This window comes from Micropterus salmoides, unplaced genomic scaffold, assembly GCF_014851395.1.
Source record: "Micropterus salmoides isolate LMB-PRFRI ecotype aquatic unplaced genomic scaffold, ASM1485139v1 Ms_hic_scaffold_8, whole genome shotgun sequence".
Lineage (NCBI taxonomy): Eukaryota > Metazoa > Chordata > Actinopteri > Centrarchiformes > Centrarchidae > Micropterus > Micropterus salmoides.
The window spans coordinates 5,032,778-5,052,160 of record NW_024044570.1 but is presented as its reverse complement, the minus strand read 5'-3'; the positions used below and the strand labels follow the sequence as shown (position 1 = coordinate 5,052,160).

At 37.8% G+C, this 19,383-nt stretch overlaps 1 protein-coding gene across 1 annotated transcript; it reads left to right on the top strand.

Annotated features, from left to right (window-relative positions):
• Positions 1-549: 549 nt before the first annotated feature.
• slc13a1 (solute carrier family 13 member 1) lies at positions 550-18,171 on the top strand. Its single transcript, XM_038706957.1, has 16 exons — positions 550-671; positions 5,084-5,447; positions 6,289-6,417; positions 6,913-7,049; positions 7,229-7,395; positions 8,633-8,672; positions 8,849-8,930; positions 9,720-9,877; positions 10,081-10,200; positions 11,636-11,734; positions 12,290-12,391; positions 12,904-12,995; positions 13,323-13,417; positions 15,432-15,593; positions 16,765-16,902; positions 17,017-18,171. The coding sequence occupies exons 2-16, from the start codon at positions 5,343-5,345 to the stop codon at positions 17,158-17,160; spliced, it is 1,770 nt and encodes a 589-aa protein (XP_038562885.1). The 5' UTR covers positions 550-671; positions 5,084-5,342; the 3' UTR covers positions 17,161-18,171.
• The last annotated feature ends 1,212 nt before the right edge of the window (positions 18,172-19,383 follow it).

Here is a 19,383-nt window from a genome sequence, read left to right as displayed (position 1 = left end):
TTTTCCAGTCTCTGTGCTGCTCTCCACCTGTGACTTGGGACTACAGGTCCGACTTGCACCACCTCACTGGGCCACTTTTGATACTTCAAGTACATTGTGCTGATAATACTTCTGTTCTGTTCTTTTTAAGTCGGATTTTAAATACAGGACTTTTGCTTGCAATGGAGTATTTTTATTAAACTAACTAAACTAAAATTAAACATTGTAAAAGTCTATAATTATTATCTAGGCACACTCAAGCCTCTGTAGATGTGTGTGCTGTTTGTGTGAAATATTTATGGAACTTTGAACAAAAACACACTTAAATCCACATTTAAAATATTTTCAGCTTGGCTTAATCCGTCTCCCGCCCCTACTGGTAAGCCTCTGTGAAAATAATACAATCTGAGGCATTAGCCAAGGGTCAATGGTCACAAATATAGTTGGCAACTGTTTAACGCCCTCTCAGGACTTCAAGATAAGGAGTTAAACTATACCTGATGTTCTAGGAATTACTTCAAGAAACTCATGTTCACTTTTTTCCGTTTCTACGAAGAGGAAAAAGACTAATCATACAGCACTCTGTGACGTCTAATGAGGAGTAAGGCCCATTAAAAGAGGTTTTAATAGCAGTGATGTCTGCAGATGCTTTCACATCCGCAGAGAGGCAGAGGTGGCAGCAACGCAGTAAGGTAAGGTTTATTGCTCTCATTATCAGGAGGTACTTCTCTGTCTGTCTGTTGAGATGTCCTTGACACAATATCATTATCTTCATGATGACAGGTCCCATGGCATGGCAAGTACAGATTTACTGTGATTTACAGAATGCTGAATAAATTATGACCACACTGAAAAATGTCACCTTATATAATATATTTATTCTCATGATGATTTTTTATTACAAATGCTGTGTGTTTCCTCACTGGGGTCTTGTTTTTTCTGAATACCTCTGGTGTAGTTATGTAATGTACCCAGGTCTTATTTATTCAAACCCACTGAATTGTATTTTAAATTCCAGTGATAATCTTAAAATTCAAGCTGATTTAAGTTATAAATGAAAAAAAAAAAAGTATGTTGACCATTATAAACCAGGCCTAATATTTTAGTAATGTATGTGTTTACAACTTGTCACAAAAGTTTTGTTTTAATTGCGCTTTGTTTCACAACTTGAACTTGATTCTTTGTTTTCTCTGGAAGAGAACTGTTTAATTCAGTCAGAAATCTGTGGTGAATTGATCACAAAAGGAAGCTGAAGAAACCCAAGAATCCTACAATAATTAGTTTCTGGAGCAGTATGAATGGTTGGATGTATAGTTATCTAATGCAGCCAGGTTTTATTTACCTAAACTGAACCCAGTGAACTTTCTGTTCAATTTATTGGAGGCTTAAAGTATGCCAGGTATCTGAAATGTTTCCAGCTGATGTCTATTAATTCAGACAAATTTTATGCAAAAAGGCAAACAGTCCATTTTAACTTTAATATAATTTGTAAACATTCACAGTAGCCACTTAATTGTTTCTTTCTTATAGAGGAAGAAAGTAACAGAACTCCTTAATATGACACATGGGCAAATACCTGCAAAGATTCAAACTGATGTTATATTAAATGTGTGTTGACAAATGCAAACAAGGTCTAATACAGTGATAGTGATTCAGCTTGTCTTTCTCGCACAGGTCGAATGTCAAAAAAGTTTGTTTCAATTTTGCTTTAGGTAAATGTCACATATTATGATAAACTTTCTACAACTTCAGCTTAATTCCTTGTGTTCTCTGGAAGAGAACAGTTTAATTTAGTCAAAAATCTGTGAGGAATTGAACTCAAAAGGAAGCTCAAGAAACAAACAGTTCTGGAGTTTCTGGAGTAGCTGGAGTAGTAGTAGTTTATAGTCTTTTTATTTTAATATCACATATGATATTTGTGTTTGCCAAGTTTAAGGTATTTCAAGAAGCATCCATCCTTAAAATTTGGCCCAGTTCAATTGAAAATCTGTGGTGATAGAAACTCAAGTATCCTCCAACAATTGACCCTCCGCTAAGCCACGCCCCGAATACGCAGCTGGCCAATCACAGCGCAGTATAGGACTCGCTCTAACTGAGGTCCGACACTTTCATGGCTGCACTCCATTGACTCTAATGCAAAATGAGTCTAGCTTTTTTTGGCTGTATTTGTCCAAGATATGGTCAAAGCTGTTCATGGGGCACTTTTCATAGTTAGAGGTTGAAAGGAGAAGTACGATTTATTCTCTTTCCAAAACCTAAAACAAATCCAGAAAAATGTAGGCTGTGGATTGTTCCTAATGTGATGTTAGTTAGCTAATGCTAGCTACCGAGCTGTACGGGAACAATGTTGATCGTTGTCCTCTTTCTCAATAGTCAATAATACCGTAACGGTGCAGTTCACTTTTACTCTGTGATCGGCTTTAGCTTCTGTCTTTATTTGTTTCACGTCAGTTTGACAGCCTGAATACAACTTTCAAATGCACAACGCAACTGCAACACTGTCCGCTTCTTTCTGAGATCGCTTATTCCAAAAATTAGACAATATTTCTCCAGGGAGTGCAGAAATGGACAGTGGCAGCGCCGTGCTAACAGTCCTACAGGTCCAACAGTTTGTCGGACTTTGCAACAGTAACTAAGGGGGCGTGGCTTAGTGAAGGGTCAATTAGCATCTGAAGTAGGCACAATTGTTTCTCAGTATCTTGGGCGTAGTTATGTATTGCAGCTATGTATTATTTACCCACCCCGAACCCACTGAACTTTCTGTTAAATTGTAGTGGGGATTAAAAATATGCCAGGCTGACATTTGGCCAAATATCTGAAATGTTTCCAGCTGATGTCTATAATTCAGGCAACATTTATGAAAAAATGCAGACAATCAGAGTTTGTCATTTTATAACCATTTGTAAAGATTCACATCCAGTGAAAAGTAGCCCCTCATTTGCTTCTTCCTCATAGAAGTGGAAAGTAAGTTTGCTCTTGCTTTGGGAAAATATCACGTATGATGTTAAACTTTATAGAACTTGTGTCTTCTGGTTGATTCAGTATAAGTAGAATGGCAAGTTTAAGGTATTTGAATCCATCCTTAAAATTTGGCTCATTTCAATTAAAAATCTGTGGTGATGGAAACACAAGTATCCTCCAGCAATTAGCATCTGAAGAAGCCACAATGGTTGCTCAGTACCTCTGGTGTAGTTATGTATTGCACCTAGGTATTATTTACCCAACCCGAACCCAGTGAACTTTCTGTTAAATTGTGGTGGGAATTAAAAATACGCCAGATACGGCAGATGGGCAAACATCGGAAAAGATTTACACTCGTGGAAAATTATACATTTAAAAATGTATGTTGATGAATGCAAACCAAGTCTAACAGTTGTCTATATATGAGTTTACAACTTGTCTTTCTCTAACAGGGCAAAAGTCACAAAACTACTTTTTTAAAAAACAATCAATCTTGATTTGGCTTTTGAGTAAATGTCACATTTTATGATAAATTTTCCACAACTTGAACTTCATTCCTTGTCATCTCCAGAAGAGAACAGTTTAATTCAGTCAAAACTCTGTGGTGAATTGATCTCAAAAGAAAGATAAAAAATTTGTTTCTGGAGTAGCCTGAATGGCTGGATGAAGTTTTGTTTTCGTTTTGTTTTTTCAAATAATTTGTAAACATTCACATCCAGTAAAAGGTAGCCTCTCATTTGCTTCTTTCTCATACAGGGGGAAAGTAAGAGAACTCCCTTAAAAAAAATAGGCAGTTTTAAATTTGCTCTTGCTTTGGGAAAATATTGAATATGATGATAAACCTTATACAAATTCTCCTTGACTCTTAGTGTCTACTGGTTAATTAAGTAGTATGCCAAATGTAAGGTACTTCAAGAAATATCCAACCATTTGTGTATAAAATTTGCTTTGGTTCAACTGAAAATCTGTGGGGAAAGAAACAGAAGTGTCCTCCAACAATTAGCATCTGAAGTATCCTGGATGGTTGCTCAGTACCTCTGGTGTAGTTATATATTGCACCTAGGTATTATTTAACCACCCCGAACCCACTGAACCTTCTGTTAATTGTAGTAGGGATATAAAATATGTCAGGCTGACAAATGGTCAAGCTGACAAATGGGCAACTATCTGACAAGTTTCCAGCTGATGTGTATAAATTAGGCAGGAATTTACAACAAATAAACATTCACATCAGTGAAAATTAACCCCTAATTTAAATATATATATCATACAGGGAGAAAGCAACAAAACCCCATTCAGAAATTGACAGTTTTAAATGTACCTTTGTTTTGGGTACATATCACATCTGTGGTCAAGTAAACTCAAAAGAAATGTAAACAAACACTAGTATCCTATAACCCCAGCCTCTGCTATATCCATATACCTCAATTGTACGATGCACTCAATTCAGCATAAAAATGTGTGCCACAACCATGGTCACAAGAAAACACCAGTATCCAACTAAACATTAGCCTCTGAAGCAGCCTGAATGGTTTCCCAAAACTCCCTTTTAATTTTGCCATTGCTTTGTGTAAATTTTACTCATCACCACAAAGTTTCCACAACCTCTTCTTCTTCGCGTTAAAAGAAGAGCACAAGTTTCATTTTCTGTGATCATCTGTGTCATCCGTCACTAGGACGTCACAGTTTTTATCGTTCTTGGTACATTTTTCAGTAAAAAAAAAAATCTGTGATGAAATAAAATCAAAATTAAGGTGACAAAACACGAGGACAACCAACAATACACAAAATATACTGATAAGTTTTAAAAATACATTTATAACAGATTCAGATGAGACAATTTCTCAGTTAAATTTTTGTACAGTACAGAGATAGGAGGCCCATGATGCTTCGCACAAAGACTGGAAGCAGGGAAAACTGTTAGCCTAGCCACCGTCCAATAACTCAGAGTCTGTATTATGCTTCCTGGAGCTCCTCTGAACTCTCCGGGAAAACAGATGTTTTGAATTTTGTAAATACTTTAAATATAACCACTTAAATAAAATCCATATACATGTCCACAGGAGTGTAGAAACAGATAAAATGTGAAACTAATATTTCCCTTCCAAAATGACATCATTATTTCACCTTTGTGTTGATACAGAGATAACTGGAGATTAGGTTTGGTGTCTTGCCCAAGAAGACTCCAACAGATATGTACACATAACCCGCGACCTGCGACAGTTTAAGGCTGGAGTCTGTGAGAATAAGACTGACCTGACGCTGCATTCCTGCCACCGAGACTACACCTCAGTTATCAGCTGCAGTAAAGTCTTTTAGCTTAAGCATCACATCGGGAACCCGCAGAAGAGAAGAGGAGAAAAAATTAAACGACAGCAGGAAAACAAATTAAGAAAAGGAGAATGTTGAAGAGGTTGAGCAGAGGATTGTGGAACTATCACAGCATTGCCCTGATCCTCCTTACGCCAGTGCTGCTGCTTCCTCTTCCTCTTGTCATTGGGACAAAGGTGAGTTTCCTTTACACGCTGACAACTAAACCAGTGCAAAGAGCAGCAATAATTATGTTTTTTTTAAAACCCCATCTAAGTTGAAGATTATAATTCAAAGTAAACTGAACTGAAGAGATGAAATAACTTTACTGCTCTGGAAGACAATAAAATAGCTTATTATTTTTAACAGTGGTTCCCGCTTTGGTAACAATGATAACACTGAGCTCATCAGTTTGATCTCAGTGTTTTCATCTATGTTCACTGCACACACACATACTGCAGTATCATCTCTGCACACTGCCTGTCAGAGGTGTGGGAGAAGCTGTGAAGCATTTTTCCTTTTCTCGTTAAAGCTGCACTAATTTTTACAGCACATTTACTTAATGGTTCAGTCTTTCTCAGTGTTTCCAGCAGAAATAAACTCTGATAAATCCACTGTACACTACAAGTTTTTGTGGCTTATTTTTTACATGCACATTGAAAGTGTGCTTTAAAACAAGTGGATGGAAACATACTTAAACAAAGTTAGAGTATGGCTGGTGAAGAAAGTGGAGCAGCTAAAGATATTTATTTTCTCAGGAGTTGGTGAAGACCAAACCAGAGCTAAAAAGGAGAGTGAAAACTGTGCTCACACAGTGCGCTACTATTCAATCTCAAGCCACGACCTGAGTGCTCACACCATACACATAAAGAGAAAATAACTGAGACAGCCTGACAACCAAACAGCCAACCAAAAATTCGTGCCTTAACCTTAACACGCAGTTGTGTGTGTTCTCTGGATGCAAACTTTTTATGGTAACTTTTTACAATCATACCTGACAGATAAATGCAGCAGCGTCCGTGTGTTTTGTCCCCGCAGGAGGCAGAATGTGCCTTTGTATTGCTGCTAATGGCGACGTACTGGATGACAGAGGTGATTCCTCTGTCCATAACAGCCATGCTCCCCGCCCTCCTCTTCCCCATGTTTGGCATCATGAAGTCCTCGGACGTGAGTCAACTTTAAAAAAGTTTTATGTTTTCATGAAGTTGCTGTTCTAAATCCCTCCTCAAGAGTTATTAAACTAATGAAGACTAACAAAGAAATGCATGATTAACCTACAGTCTGGCTGTATTGCATATTTGAAAACAATGTAAAATGTTCGGTGCCATAACTTTCCCATCTCTGTCCCATCACACCTATTTTAACCCTGATGCTATCTTTGATAATGAGAAACACATTGGTTGAATACTGTAGGATTAGTCTAAGCACTATTAAATTAGAAATATTTGAATAAATCCATAAAATATCCAAATCTTGCTCATTTTGTATGCTTTTGTAATTTGTTTATTTATTTACTTATTTTCTTCTTTGTTGTGGCAAAGGGCAACAAGCAAAATGAATTTACATTAGAAACTGGGCTAAAATTGTAACTTTTACTCCCTTTATTACTCTTTACTTGTACAGTATTACTCTCTTATTACTCCCTCTCTGTTTCTCCTCCAGGTGGCAAAGGAGTACTTTAAAGACTTCCATTTCTTGCTGGTGGGCGTCCTCTGCCTCGCCACGTCCATCGAGCACTGGGGTCTCCATCGCAGAATCGCCTTGAAGCTCGTCACCATGGTGGGAGTCAACCCTGCATGGTGAGCTCCGCCTTTGTCTACCACAGAATTCAGATTTTAGTTTCATACAGGTCGGTATGTGTCAGCGGACGAGATGCGGTCTCCCAGGTGGTTACTGGAGGTTAGAAGTGAAACTTCAGAGATGCAGATAAATGTGGTTTTAGATGTTCCTGCTGTGACCACCGTGGTGTCGTCTCCAGGTTGATGTTGGGTTTCATGTCCGGCTGTGCGTTACTCTCCATGTGGGTCCAAAACACTTCGGCTGTTACCATGGTGATGCCCATCGTGGAGGCTGTTCTCCAGCAGATCCTGAAGGCCAAAGAGGGGGCGTGTGTCGGCGAAGACAACCCTAACCTGCAGCTGGATGGTACCTGGATTTACTTTTTATTCTGTTCAACACACAGTATGTCAACAAGATCTAACTGAGATTATTTCCATCTTTATTTTTATTTTTTTTTACTTAAGACTAGGTATCCAAACTCAGAACGGAAATGTGCTGAACGCATCATTAGATTCATACTAATTGTTTACTAATCACACTATTACTCATTGAAGTCATAGTTTAACCATTTTCACACTAAACAAAGTTACTGTATAGCTGTTTAGACAATATCTAACATTTAATAACTTCCATCCATCCATCGTCAACCGCTTATCCTGCGTACAGGGTTGCAGGGATTTAATAACTTTAGCTTCTTTAAATTAAAAGAATTAAAAGTTTTTTGTAGTTCAACGATTTTCCTCACGTAAGGTATCGAGAAAGGGTACGTCACTCTGATAAGGCACCTTTTATAAAGGCTTCGTAGGTTGAAATTAATGGCTTTATTAATTTTTTAAAAATAATTTAATAAAGTTATAAACCAAATAATAGCACCTGGCAACCTAAAATGTTTTCTTATTTATGACTTATGACTAATCTAAAAAGCATTAAATTATTTATTTATAAAGCGTTTGACTAGCAAACTTTTTAAGAAGAGTACCTTACAAGAAAGTGGTAAAGTTAGTAATATTAAGTGTTGAAACTCAGGTATCACATTGGCTCTAGTGTCAAAATATTTCAAAGGATATCCTACTATTACAACAAGTACACACACCAAGTACTAGAATTTTAACCATGTACTTTTGCGGTTGAATGATTAGTTATGTCATTTCTTTTCCAATGAGTAATCTGTAATGAGTATTGGATTAAATGTTTTAACATGACCAACACTAACACACAAAGCTATGGTTAGTGTTCAGGCAACTAATTCCATTGAAACACAAAGGTTATTCTTTAAATTAAGCAGAGATAATAAGAAATGCATTTGAACCACATTTAAAAACATTCCACTTTAACCAAATAATAAGAAAGAAAGAAAGATACAGAAAAGAAAAGAAAAACAGATACAGTGCATTAATATGTCTCAAATGCAACAAAGGAAATATAATTGCAGTAACAAATTGCCAAAAAACAACATTCAGAGAGACGTAACAGTTGACAAACAACATTCGTCAGTGAACACGTGCACAAATGTAACATAAAGTTTTTGACTGCCATAAAAAAATACCTCTTAGAATAGACACATAAGAACGAAGAGAAGTTAACCAGGCTGTTATTTTTGCAGAAACTGACGACCAATACGAAAAGATCAAAGAAATTGTGAGGTAAGTGAAGGATTATGTTTTAGTGATGTTCACTGTTGCTCATTGATCACTTCGCAAACACTGCTGTGATGTTCTGTTGTCTTCACTGCCCCTATGAGTCCTGGGTGGTTGGAGTGTTCTGGGTTCTTGTCACTGGAGAACATGCAGTATACATATACACTATATCTGTCTTTCAGTGACAAGAAGCATCCAGATGGTTCTGAAGAGAACTACACTTGTGTTCAGATACAGACGGTGTCGCAGCCTGTTCCAGCTCAGGTACAAACATCTGTTTTACTGTTACCAGTACTGATACTGCTGATTCTGCAACTGACAAGTACTACTACATATTTGACTTCCACTGCTTGCTTCAACTCTTAGTACAACTATGGCTACTGTTACTTTTGTTACTGCCATTACTATACACTATTACTTCTGCTGATTCTGCCACTGCTACCGCTACGTATTTCACCACTGTTACCGATACAAGCGCTACTATTGTTGGTACTGCTTACTACTACTGTTTCTGATACTGCTACTTATACTGGTAGCCTGCTGTACTACCACTGCTACTGCAGTGCTACTGCAGCTACAAATGCTGCTAAGCCACTCGAATGATACTACTAATCCTACTACAGCTGCTGCTCTTTCTACTACTGGTACTACTGTTAATTTAACTTGTAACTCTGCAGCTGCTCTATCACTACTACTGCACTGCTGACGTTACAACAAGCTATATCTACTACTAATACCAGTTTCTGCTACTGTTATTGCTACTTATTTTACTGCAATTACTACTACTGCTGTTGCTGTTACTGCTGAGTCTGCAACTGTTTCACTACAATGCTCTGCTACTGCTGCCTGCACTACTGACCCTAGCATCACCTCCACTACTGTTTAAAGAAATCAGTAACCCAATTAAGATCCTACTATTGCTACTAATGCTACTAATCCTATTACTACCACTTTTACTACTTTCTGTGATTTGTACTTCTGCTACTTCTACTGCAACTACCAGTACTATTACAACTAATGCTGTGTAATTCCTCCCTTGGTGTTGTCCTGCAGGATTCTGGGTGTCAGCCTGAAGCGCCCAGCAGGTGTAAACAGGACCTAATGATGTGTAAAGCCATGTGCATTGGTATTGCCTACTCCTCCAACATCGGGGGTATCACCACGCTGCCCGGCACCTCACCCAACCTCATTTTCTCTGAATACCTCCACCAGTAAGTGATGTACCAGATATGCTCAGTATGTATGAGACAGAGAAAGGAGACAAAACATAAAATCCTGTGAAGACATTTGAATCAACACTGAAAATGAATGAAAAATAACTCAATCTGTGTAAAGTTTGGTGTGGATTTAAATTTCTCCAGTGAAGGATGTTTAATTCACTCTGCTGGACCTCAAACACTTTCTTTGAATTCAGGATTTACCCGGACTGCAATGCCATTAACTTCGGCAACTGGCTCATGTTGTGCCTGCCCATCAGTGTTATCATGCTGGTGCTGACATGGATATGGCTATACTGGCTCTTCATTGGCTCAGAGTGAGTGTCAACACACCATCTGCTCTGTTAATCACCAACTATCTGTGTTTCTCTTCCAACTAACCTGCTGTCTGGTTCTTAACCAGTTCCTACCTCTTTTTATTTCCCTCCACATGATCAGCTTTATCTTGAGGGGTTTTTCCCTTTTTGCCTCATGTCCATTGATTCATTACTATTATCACAGTTTCCCTTTCCCATTTGTATAAATTATATTTTATTGTTATGAAGATGCAGTGTGGTCCAAGGCCACAATGATGAATTATTTATTTTCATCATTTATCTTTTTGTACATGTCAAAGAACGTCAGAGAGATGATATAACTAAAGCTGCCCCAACTTTTCCTAGTCGACTAGTAGTCATCAGTTAAAGCCATTAGTCAACTAGTCCTCACGCGTTGTTGATATTAATTTAATTAGCCTACTTAAATATATTTTTTGTAGGCCTCAGAAAATGGTTTGAGTTTAAGGGTGAGAAGAATGTTATAAACTAAACTCTGTAGGCTACTACATTACAGAGAAATACAAAACTATTATAATGAGCATTAAAATATACATTTTAAAAGAGGCACCAAGCATGCCGCCTAGTGACGATGTGGTGGTAGATTCTGAATGTGTAGGACACATCATTTTGTCAATTAATTTCAACGCAGTATAACACTGTGCAAGTTGTTCCAACTTCACAAGAACAAATAATTTGCAGACTTATCAACACCGCTAACTGAGCTAACTGAGCTAACTGAGCCTAAAGGTGTAACAATCCTCAGATGCTTTGTCCCTAACGACAAGGCAAAGCTCCCAAGTTGAATTTTTGTTTTTTCTGCGACTAACTAACTGATGCAAACTTGGTCGACTAAGACTCTTCTCATTGGTTTAGTGCGTATAGGGCAGCCTTAGATATAACTCAGCAGCTGGGTTGCTTCCAAACTTTAAACAAGGTATTAAACAGGTTTAAGTGTTCTTGTTGGTTCAGTCCTTCCAAAACCTATAACAACTCAGATTTCTGATTAACCAGTAGATTTAATCTGCTGTAATTAAGCTAACATTAGCAATAGCTAACATTGCAAGAATAAAATAACAACAAAGACAGTGAATATGTGAATAACTCAGTTTGGCTTTTGTACATGTTTTGTTATAATCTCAGGACTCCATGATACCTGCTTTCATTTCAACACAACCTGAGGCTGAGGCATGATGTGTAATGCTAATGTTAGCATTAGCAATGTGATGGTGTCAGACAGGTTAATAATGAGCGGCGCGGACCTCTGCACATGTTCAGTAATCTTTTCATTAGCCAGTCAGCGCCGTGCGCTCTCAGTGTGCTTTTAGCCAATCAAAGTCAATCATTTAGTTCACTGTGTGCATCTCTCTGGCGCCCATCAATAATATACTGGAACCTGAATATGTGCACTGAACACACACTTTTCACACACACACAGCTTCAGCTTCCTGTGGCGTTGCAAAGGAGAGCAGTCTGAAAAAGAGAAAGCAGCCAAAAAAGTGATAGAAGACGAGTACAGGTCGCTGGGACCCATGAGGTGATCATTTGTTCATTTACTCATTCTTTCATTTATTCAGCAATACCGTACATTCAATCATTTATTAATTATAATGTGTAGCTTAATTGATTAATTCATTCTTACTGTAATTTTATATGTTCATACATTCATCCATTTACACATTCATTTATTCAGTTATATGTCCGTTGATTCAATCTGTCAAAAGTTCATTTAGTAATTTACACAGTTTTATGTTTGTTCATTCAATCTGTCATATTTTCATTCAGTCCCTTAATCCATTTAGTCATTACTTCATTCGTTTAGTTTTGTGTCCATCCATCCATCCATCCATTCATTCATTTATAAGTCCATTAAGTAATTAATTCATACATTCATTCAGTTATGTATTTTTTCATTGATTCTTTATTTCATTTATTTGTTCATTCATTTTCATTTATTAATCAATCATCTTCTCACATTTATTCTCTTATTTAGTTATTAATCCATGCACTCATTTCCTTTTTTAATGTACACGTCTGCTCTTTCATTACCAACTCATTCATTCACTCCCTCTCCTTTTTTCCCTTCCTCCAGTTCACAGGAGATCGTCACTGGGGTGGTTTTCCTGGTGATGGTGTTGTTGTGGTTGACCAGATCTCCAGGTTTCATGCCCGGCTGGGCTTCTCTCTTCCCTCAGTGAGCATTCCTTTTATTTTTTAGTTTCACTCAGTCCCACACGCACCGTCCTCCTGCCGCAGATACTCATAATAACAAATGTGGATTCATCCGCCGCTGAGAATGTTCCCCAACAAATGCTCCTGTTTGAGTAACGTTTGCTAATAACTACAGCTGTTTTAGTAAATTACTAAGCCTTTTAATAAATGAAGCTTGTTAGCTGTTGTATTTATATTTTACATCTTCAGTGGGAACCAATGGACTTGGGATTGAGAACGACAGAGTAGGGGAGTCACAAAGTGAACAGATGGACTAACACACTGTTGGTTTTAGACTTTTCGTTAAATTTATTTAAACAAACAACTAGAATAACCTGATCTCTGAGTGTGTTATCTCTTAGAATTATGTGATTAATGTAATGTAACTGCTGTAACCAGACAGTGTCATCATCTCTAATACAATCAAATATTTATAAGCTTTGGCAATAAAACACTTCTCAGTTGATCAGTCTTTTCTGTTCTTGTCTTGAACAGTCACAAAGGCTACATCACTGATGCCACCGTGGCTCTGCTGCTGGGCCTCCTATTATTTATCATACCTGCCTACGGACCCTCCAGAAAATATGGTAAATACACAAAACATTATGATTTAGCTGTGAGTAATAGGTTCATATTAACATCAGATAACCAGATGTAGAATGTTGCCATGTACTTACTCAATACTGAAGTACCATTTTAAGGTATTTTAACTAATTCAGAGGAAAATATACTTTTCACTCCACTACAGCTGTGTGTTATGTCTGATTTTACCTTCACTTGATAATAATAATATAGAATAAGAATGTTCTGAACGTGTTTTTGAACTGCTGTCCAGTTGTTAACCTGTGTGTTGGGCAGTTTCTGTAATTTCTGGAAAGATGTGAGCAGGATATTTTTGCTCTCTCTTCATCCAGAGCCCATGATCTCCTGGAAGGAGTTCCAAGCCGCCATGCCGTGGAAAGTGGTGCTGCTGGTGGGTGGAGGCTTTGCACTCGCTGAAGGGGCAAAGGTAAGCTGCGTCTGTCTGTGTGATGTGTACCCTTCCTCATATTGCTAACTAGGACATTTAACTGGATTCTTGAGTTTGCCTAAGAAGCAAGAAAAACATCTTCCTGAAAAAAATGTGTTCAGTCTTTCAAAAGGAGGCGTTGATGCTTTAAAGCAGTTTTTTAGAGTCTGAGACTGCGGGAAAAAGGTGTCCCCTCAAACCCTGTTAGTTTGCTTGCTTAGTTTACACTCAACGATTGAGCCAAGATAACCCAATATTACTTCTTCTTCTTCTTTAACATAACTTCAGAATACACCAAATACTTTGAATACTGAAAGTGGGAAAAATAGTAAACTTCCCCCAAACTACTGCACCATTGAAGTATTTCTTTAACAAAAACACACACATGTAGGCTATTCTATGTGATCTCCTTTTGATAAATAATGTAAGATTTTTTTCACTTCCATCCTCCCCTGAAACTGTTTGCAGCCCCCCAGGGGAGGATCTCTGCTTTAAAGGAATATTTTTCTCTATCCTTTTGTAAAAACAACCTAGCTGCACCTCTAAAGCTCACTAATTAAAGAGTTACATTCCTTTTGTTTAATCCATAAAAATGTAAAAGCAGCACATTGTGGTTTAACAGGGGATTATGTGGCAGACTGTTTCTTGGTTGGCAGCCTTTACTTCCTATATAACCCCCCCCCCCCCGTAAAACCACAACGTGCAGTTTGTACACGTTTTACACAAGACATTAACTATGTTAATCGGTGAGTGCTGGCAGGTGGACTTTGTTTTGGTTGAACAGAGCCCTGCTAGCTGTTTCCCCCTGTTTCTAGTGTTTGTGGTAAGCTAATGTAGTCATCTCCTGGCTGTGAGACAGACATGAGAGTGGGATCACTCTTCTCTCATCTAACTCTTGGAAAGAAAGATAATTAACATTTTTCCCATTCCCTTAAGATACAAATTTTAAATTACCATCATGTCATGAGAAGACAAGTATGTCATAAGTGATGTAGATATTTTTGTCATAGGAATTTGCTATAAAATCACAAGGTAGCCCAGAGGCATCATTACATAACAGGATGAAACAGAAAAGTAAGATTAGCATCCTTGAAGCTTTAAACAATCTCACCTCAGGCTCCATTGAGTTGCTCTTCTGGAGCTTTCGATCACATCACGCAGTCATCAGCAGAAAGAGTTTGCTTAGTTATAATGAAACATTTCTTTCTGAGCACTTTAAGGACTTCTCCGTGTGAGCTTAACATTATCTACTGAGGAGACATAAAATAACACATTTGAGATGAGACATAATCAAAGTCATTTGATAAAATAAACACCCCAGAGGAAAGATAACAAAGATAACAAAAGACATAAAAGATTACAGCACAAGTTTATTTAAATGGAAGTCTGTAAGACTTTTAAAAACACTTGATGGCAGGTTGTGGTAAAACCTGCCATCGCCTTTAAAATTTGGCTAAGATAACCTTGGCAAAGATCTGCACTCTGATATGACTTAGGAATGCAAGGAACTTTAATGTAACCTGCCTCCTTGAATGCACCATGCACATTTTCAGTCTCATCGCAGCATGACAACGTCTCTGCAAAGGGATTTATAGTAGAAATGAACTCAAAGCAGGACATCAGAAAATAGTCTGGGATGATAAGTAACTTGTAGTTAAAGGGTCGGTTCATTCAAATCACAAAAAAATGCAAGTTGTGTCTAGCCACATTATCTAGTCGTGGTTTTATCTGCTGATGTTTTATGATATTGACCTCTGAAAACAGTTGTGTTTTAAGTTCCATTTAACTTGATTGTATTTGGCTGGAAGCAGAAATCTCACCGGCAGATGTATCAAAATCTGGACAAACAACGTGAACTATCTACATGAATTGTTTGGATGCCACTAAGAGCAGGAGGGGAAATATATCTTGAACTGACCCTTTAATCTAAAACAAGGCATAAACATGCATTAAAATGGTTCAGAACCTGCTTGCTGATTCGTCAGTCGTGATGATGATGTGTGTGTGTTTGCAGGAGTCGGGCCTGTCTTTGTGGGTGGCCGAGTTGCTGACACCTCTGGGTGATCTGCCAGTCTTGGCCACGATCACAATCGCCTGCATCATCGTCACCACAGTAACAGAGGTGGCCAGCAATGCCGCCACCATCACCATCTTCCTCCCCATCCTCTCTCCTCTGGTAGGTTCACAGTGTCTAATGCAGTGTTTTTGTTTTTCTAGGAGATTTTATTGTCACAAAATCATCTGCTGAAAGACCTTTTTCAGCCTTGATGTTGAATATTTGAATGACTGAAATATATGTTCTGGTCTGCAGGAAATACACAAACAATTAGGCAAAAAAAAACACACAATTAATTCCAACAAAAGATTAAAGCCTACTATGCCTAACATTCTTACAAAACACAACATATCTAAGTTAACATCAGACTTCTCCCAAACTAATCATTTTATATTATAAACCCATAGATTATTTTAAAATGTTTTCTGTTCCTCACTAGATCATCCGTTTAAGTGAAATAATGGTTTCTTTACAGTAATACTAACTCTTTGCCACAAACTAAGTACTAACACAAATGTGCAAAAATGACGGAATTATAACCAAAATGTACAGAAACCATTTTGACCAAACACTCAGTAGTGTGGCAGAAATGGTGATTTTATCTACCAGTTAATATGGGGGCTTCTGTTGTCCACAGCTGCTTAATACTGTATGAAAACCTACTTCAGTTCATTAAACCGTGTTTCATGTTTTGATTTGTTTATTATTTAATATTTTTTTCTTTAAATGCATTATGTAGCAAAAGCTGTTGTATCAATTACGGTGTGATCATGTCAGCATTTATGGTGTGAGATAAAGTAGAAATATGGAACAACTGTGAAAATAAGTCCAGGACTTTATCCTCAAAAAGTTTAATATGTTGTATTTTAGATTTTAAAAATAAACCTTATTAGCCTAGCTTGTGTTAGTCCTGCCTCAGTCGGCTATGTTCTCATTTTTTTTTAGGAATGAGGAATTAATGGGAGATAACTATTGTGCATCAAAGACAGACGGACGATGACAATCACACTTTGATCACTGTTGTTAAATGACAAAGCTGTTACACATGATAATTATTTCAAGGTTACAAGGCATTTATTTATCATTTTACAGCACAGGGTTGTGTAATGAGATTACGTTTTAGTTCCCTTTATGCTATTCACAAAAAACAAACACTAAAAGTTAGATAGAGTAGATGGATGAATAAATAACAAGTCTTATTACTAAAACTATGTTACAGAGTGCTGAGGATGAATTAAGTATTTCAGAATTAAGACAGAGACTTCTGTTTGTGTGATCCGTCTTTCTTCAGGCGGAGGCTATCCACGTCAACCCGCTGTACGTCCTGATCCCCACCACCCTGTGCACATCCTTCTCCTTCCTGCTTCCAGTGTCCAACCCGCCCAACGCCGTCGTATTCGCCTACGGACACATCAGCATCATGGACATGGTGAGTCCTGTGGTACAAACACAGAAACAAACAGAAAGCAGTTTTTATAATTAACTCCTTCACGATACTACACTGATACCCGAAAATAACCTCCATGTCTGATTGCTGCTGCAGGTGAAGGCGGGGATCGGCGTCAATGTGATCGGCGTACTCTCCGTCATGTTGGCTGTGGCGACATGGGGAGTTCCTTTATTCTCTCTGCATACATACCCTGACTGGGCACCAATCCTCCCCGGGTTCAACGCCACAACACCCTGATGATGGGCCCCCAGGCCTGGATCTCACTGTGAGGCTCAGGTACCTCCAAGGGCCTCTTAAGGGGGCTCCAAGGAGGCTCTTAGAAGGAATAGGTTAATGTGTTTTTATTCACTGAATCCAGAGAGAATGTATTTATTGTTCTTTAGTTGTTTTACTGACCCCCCTCTATAGCGCATTCACACATTTAGGAACCCTTGTTGTAAGACTGGTTCTCCAGGTTGTATATAACTTCTAGGCTACTGTATGTTTTGTCCTTTCTCTGTACATGTTGCTGTTTCAAAACACTGTGATTAAAGAATAAGTCTGGTATTATTCTTCAGTTGTCTTGCTGTCAACACATCCCATAAGCAGACCCAAACCAACAAGGAACTGATCCGACTAACAAGTATTGTATCTAAAACGTGATACATCTTCTTTCTCTGTGCCGTAGAGTTCCACCGTTGTCCAAAAACTATTTGCATCACAATTAAAATCACAATTATCCGTTATTATCATGAACATACACAGTTTATTTTTACTGAATTACCACATACAATGTCCTGTGGAAACCGGAAAACTCATCAGAGCGCTAAATGTGGATTAATCCGCCGCTGGAAATAGGTCCCAAAAATGCAGCCTGTTTGTTTGCTAAAAACTACAGTGAACAGCTGTTTTAGGAAAATGGGAGGATGAAATGAAACCAAATAAAGTAAACTGATAACTCTTAAACATGTTAGATTTTATATTGATATGTATATTTATTATAGAAAATCTTTTTAGTTATTTTTGTTTCTTTGTGTTGATACTGATGTTGTATCTTTGTTGTTGTTTCTAGAGCTGTAAATTTGGAAAAAACGTCTTCATAGTGTCTGCGATGTAGTTCTGTTCACACCCGCACTCTTAGAGTATTCTGCTGCAGTATAACTGCTGGGGTGTTGTGTGAGTAGAAGCTGCAAATCAAAATCAAACAAGACTGAAAATTTTGAAACTGGAAGAAACTGAGAATAAAACGTCAGTAATTAAAAACATGAAGCTGTTGTAATGTTCTGTACACACACACACACACACACACACACATATACACGTAATGCATTCACTAGCCCCTTTCTATAACCATCACAACTACATGCCTAACCCTAACCTTAACCCAGTTGTAACCTTAACCCTTCAGAAAGCATCTCTACCTTCAACCTGTGGGGACAAAAATTGAGCTCCCCACAGTTAGAGACTGCTTTTTAAGACACAAGTCTCCATCGATAAGTCCCAGTCCCCACTGGGATATAAAGACATGAAACACACACAGGTTGTGTGTCTTTTTCCATATATATATATATATATATATATATATGTGTGTGTGTTGCTGTTGTTGCTCTGTAAACTCCTTGTGCATTTAAATCTCTAAATTGTTTGAGTAGTAAAATACGCCAGAGAAACACTGACCTCTAGTGGCCACAGTTACAGCCTCCAAACACAGGCTATCAAACTGTTTACTGTATGAATATAAAACACCTGACTGAAACCGATGCCTATTCAGCAGCCCTGCAATATAGTCTTCCTTCATGAAGGTTTCAATGCTCAGTTTCTGATTCAGAGAAGTGTTGATAATGTTATAAACATGTAAACACACAATGTTGTTTGCAATATTTTGTCCACCCTCATTAATACAAGTGGACAAATATTAGAATCAACTGCCAATTTTTTGTCATTCCCCTTTTCAGCAGTTCAATAACTCATAAGTTCAAAATCTTAACGGTGACTAATAAGTTAGCCGCATCATGTGAGCAGAAATAATTGAATAAATAGTTAATTAACAAATAAATTAAAGAAGTTCATAGGATGTGTGTGATCAAATATGTTTTAGGAAAAAAAGAAGGTATAAGAAGAAAAAGAAGCGGGTATTTTATAAACATGTAGAACAAAATTATAAATGCAAGACTTTTGTTTTTGCCCCCATTCATCATGAGCTGAACTCAAAGACTTTCTCTGTGTACACAAAAGGCCCATTTCTCTCAAATAGTGTTCACAAATCTGTCAAAATCTGTGTCAGTGAGCACTGAGCTGAGATAATCCATCCACCTCACAGGTGTGGCATATCAAGATGCTGATGAGACAGCATGCTTATTGCACAGGTGGGCCTTAGGCTGGCCACAATATAAAAGGCAAAAAAGTTTGCCTTTCCTTCCATACATCATTCTAATTCTTGAGTTAACTTGCCAATAAACTGTGTAGTATTTTTTATTCCAG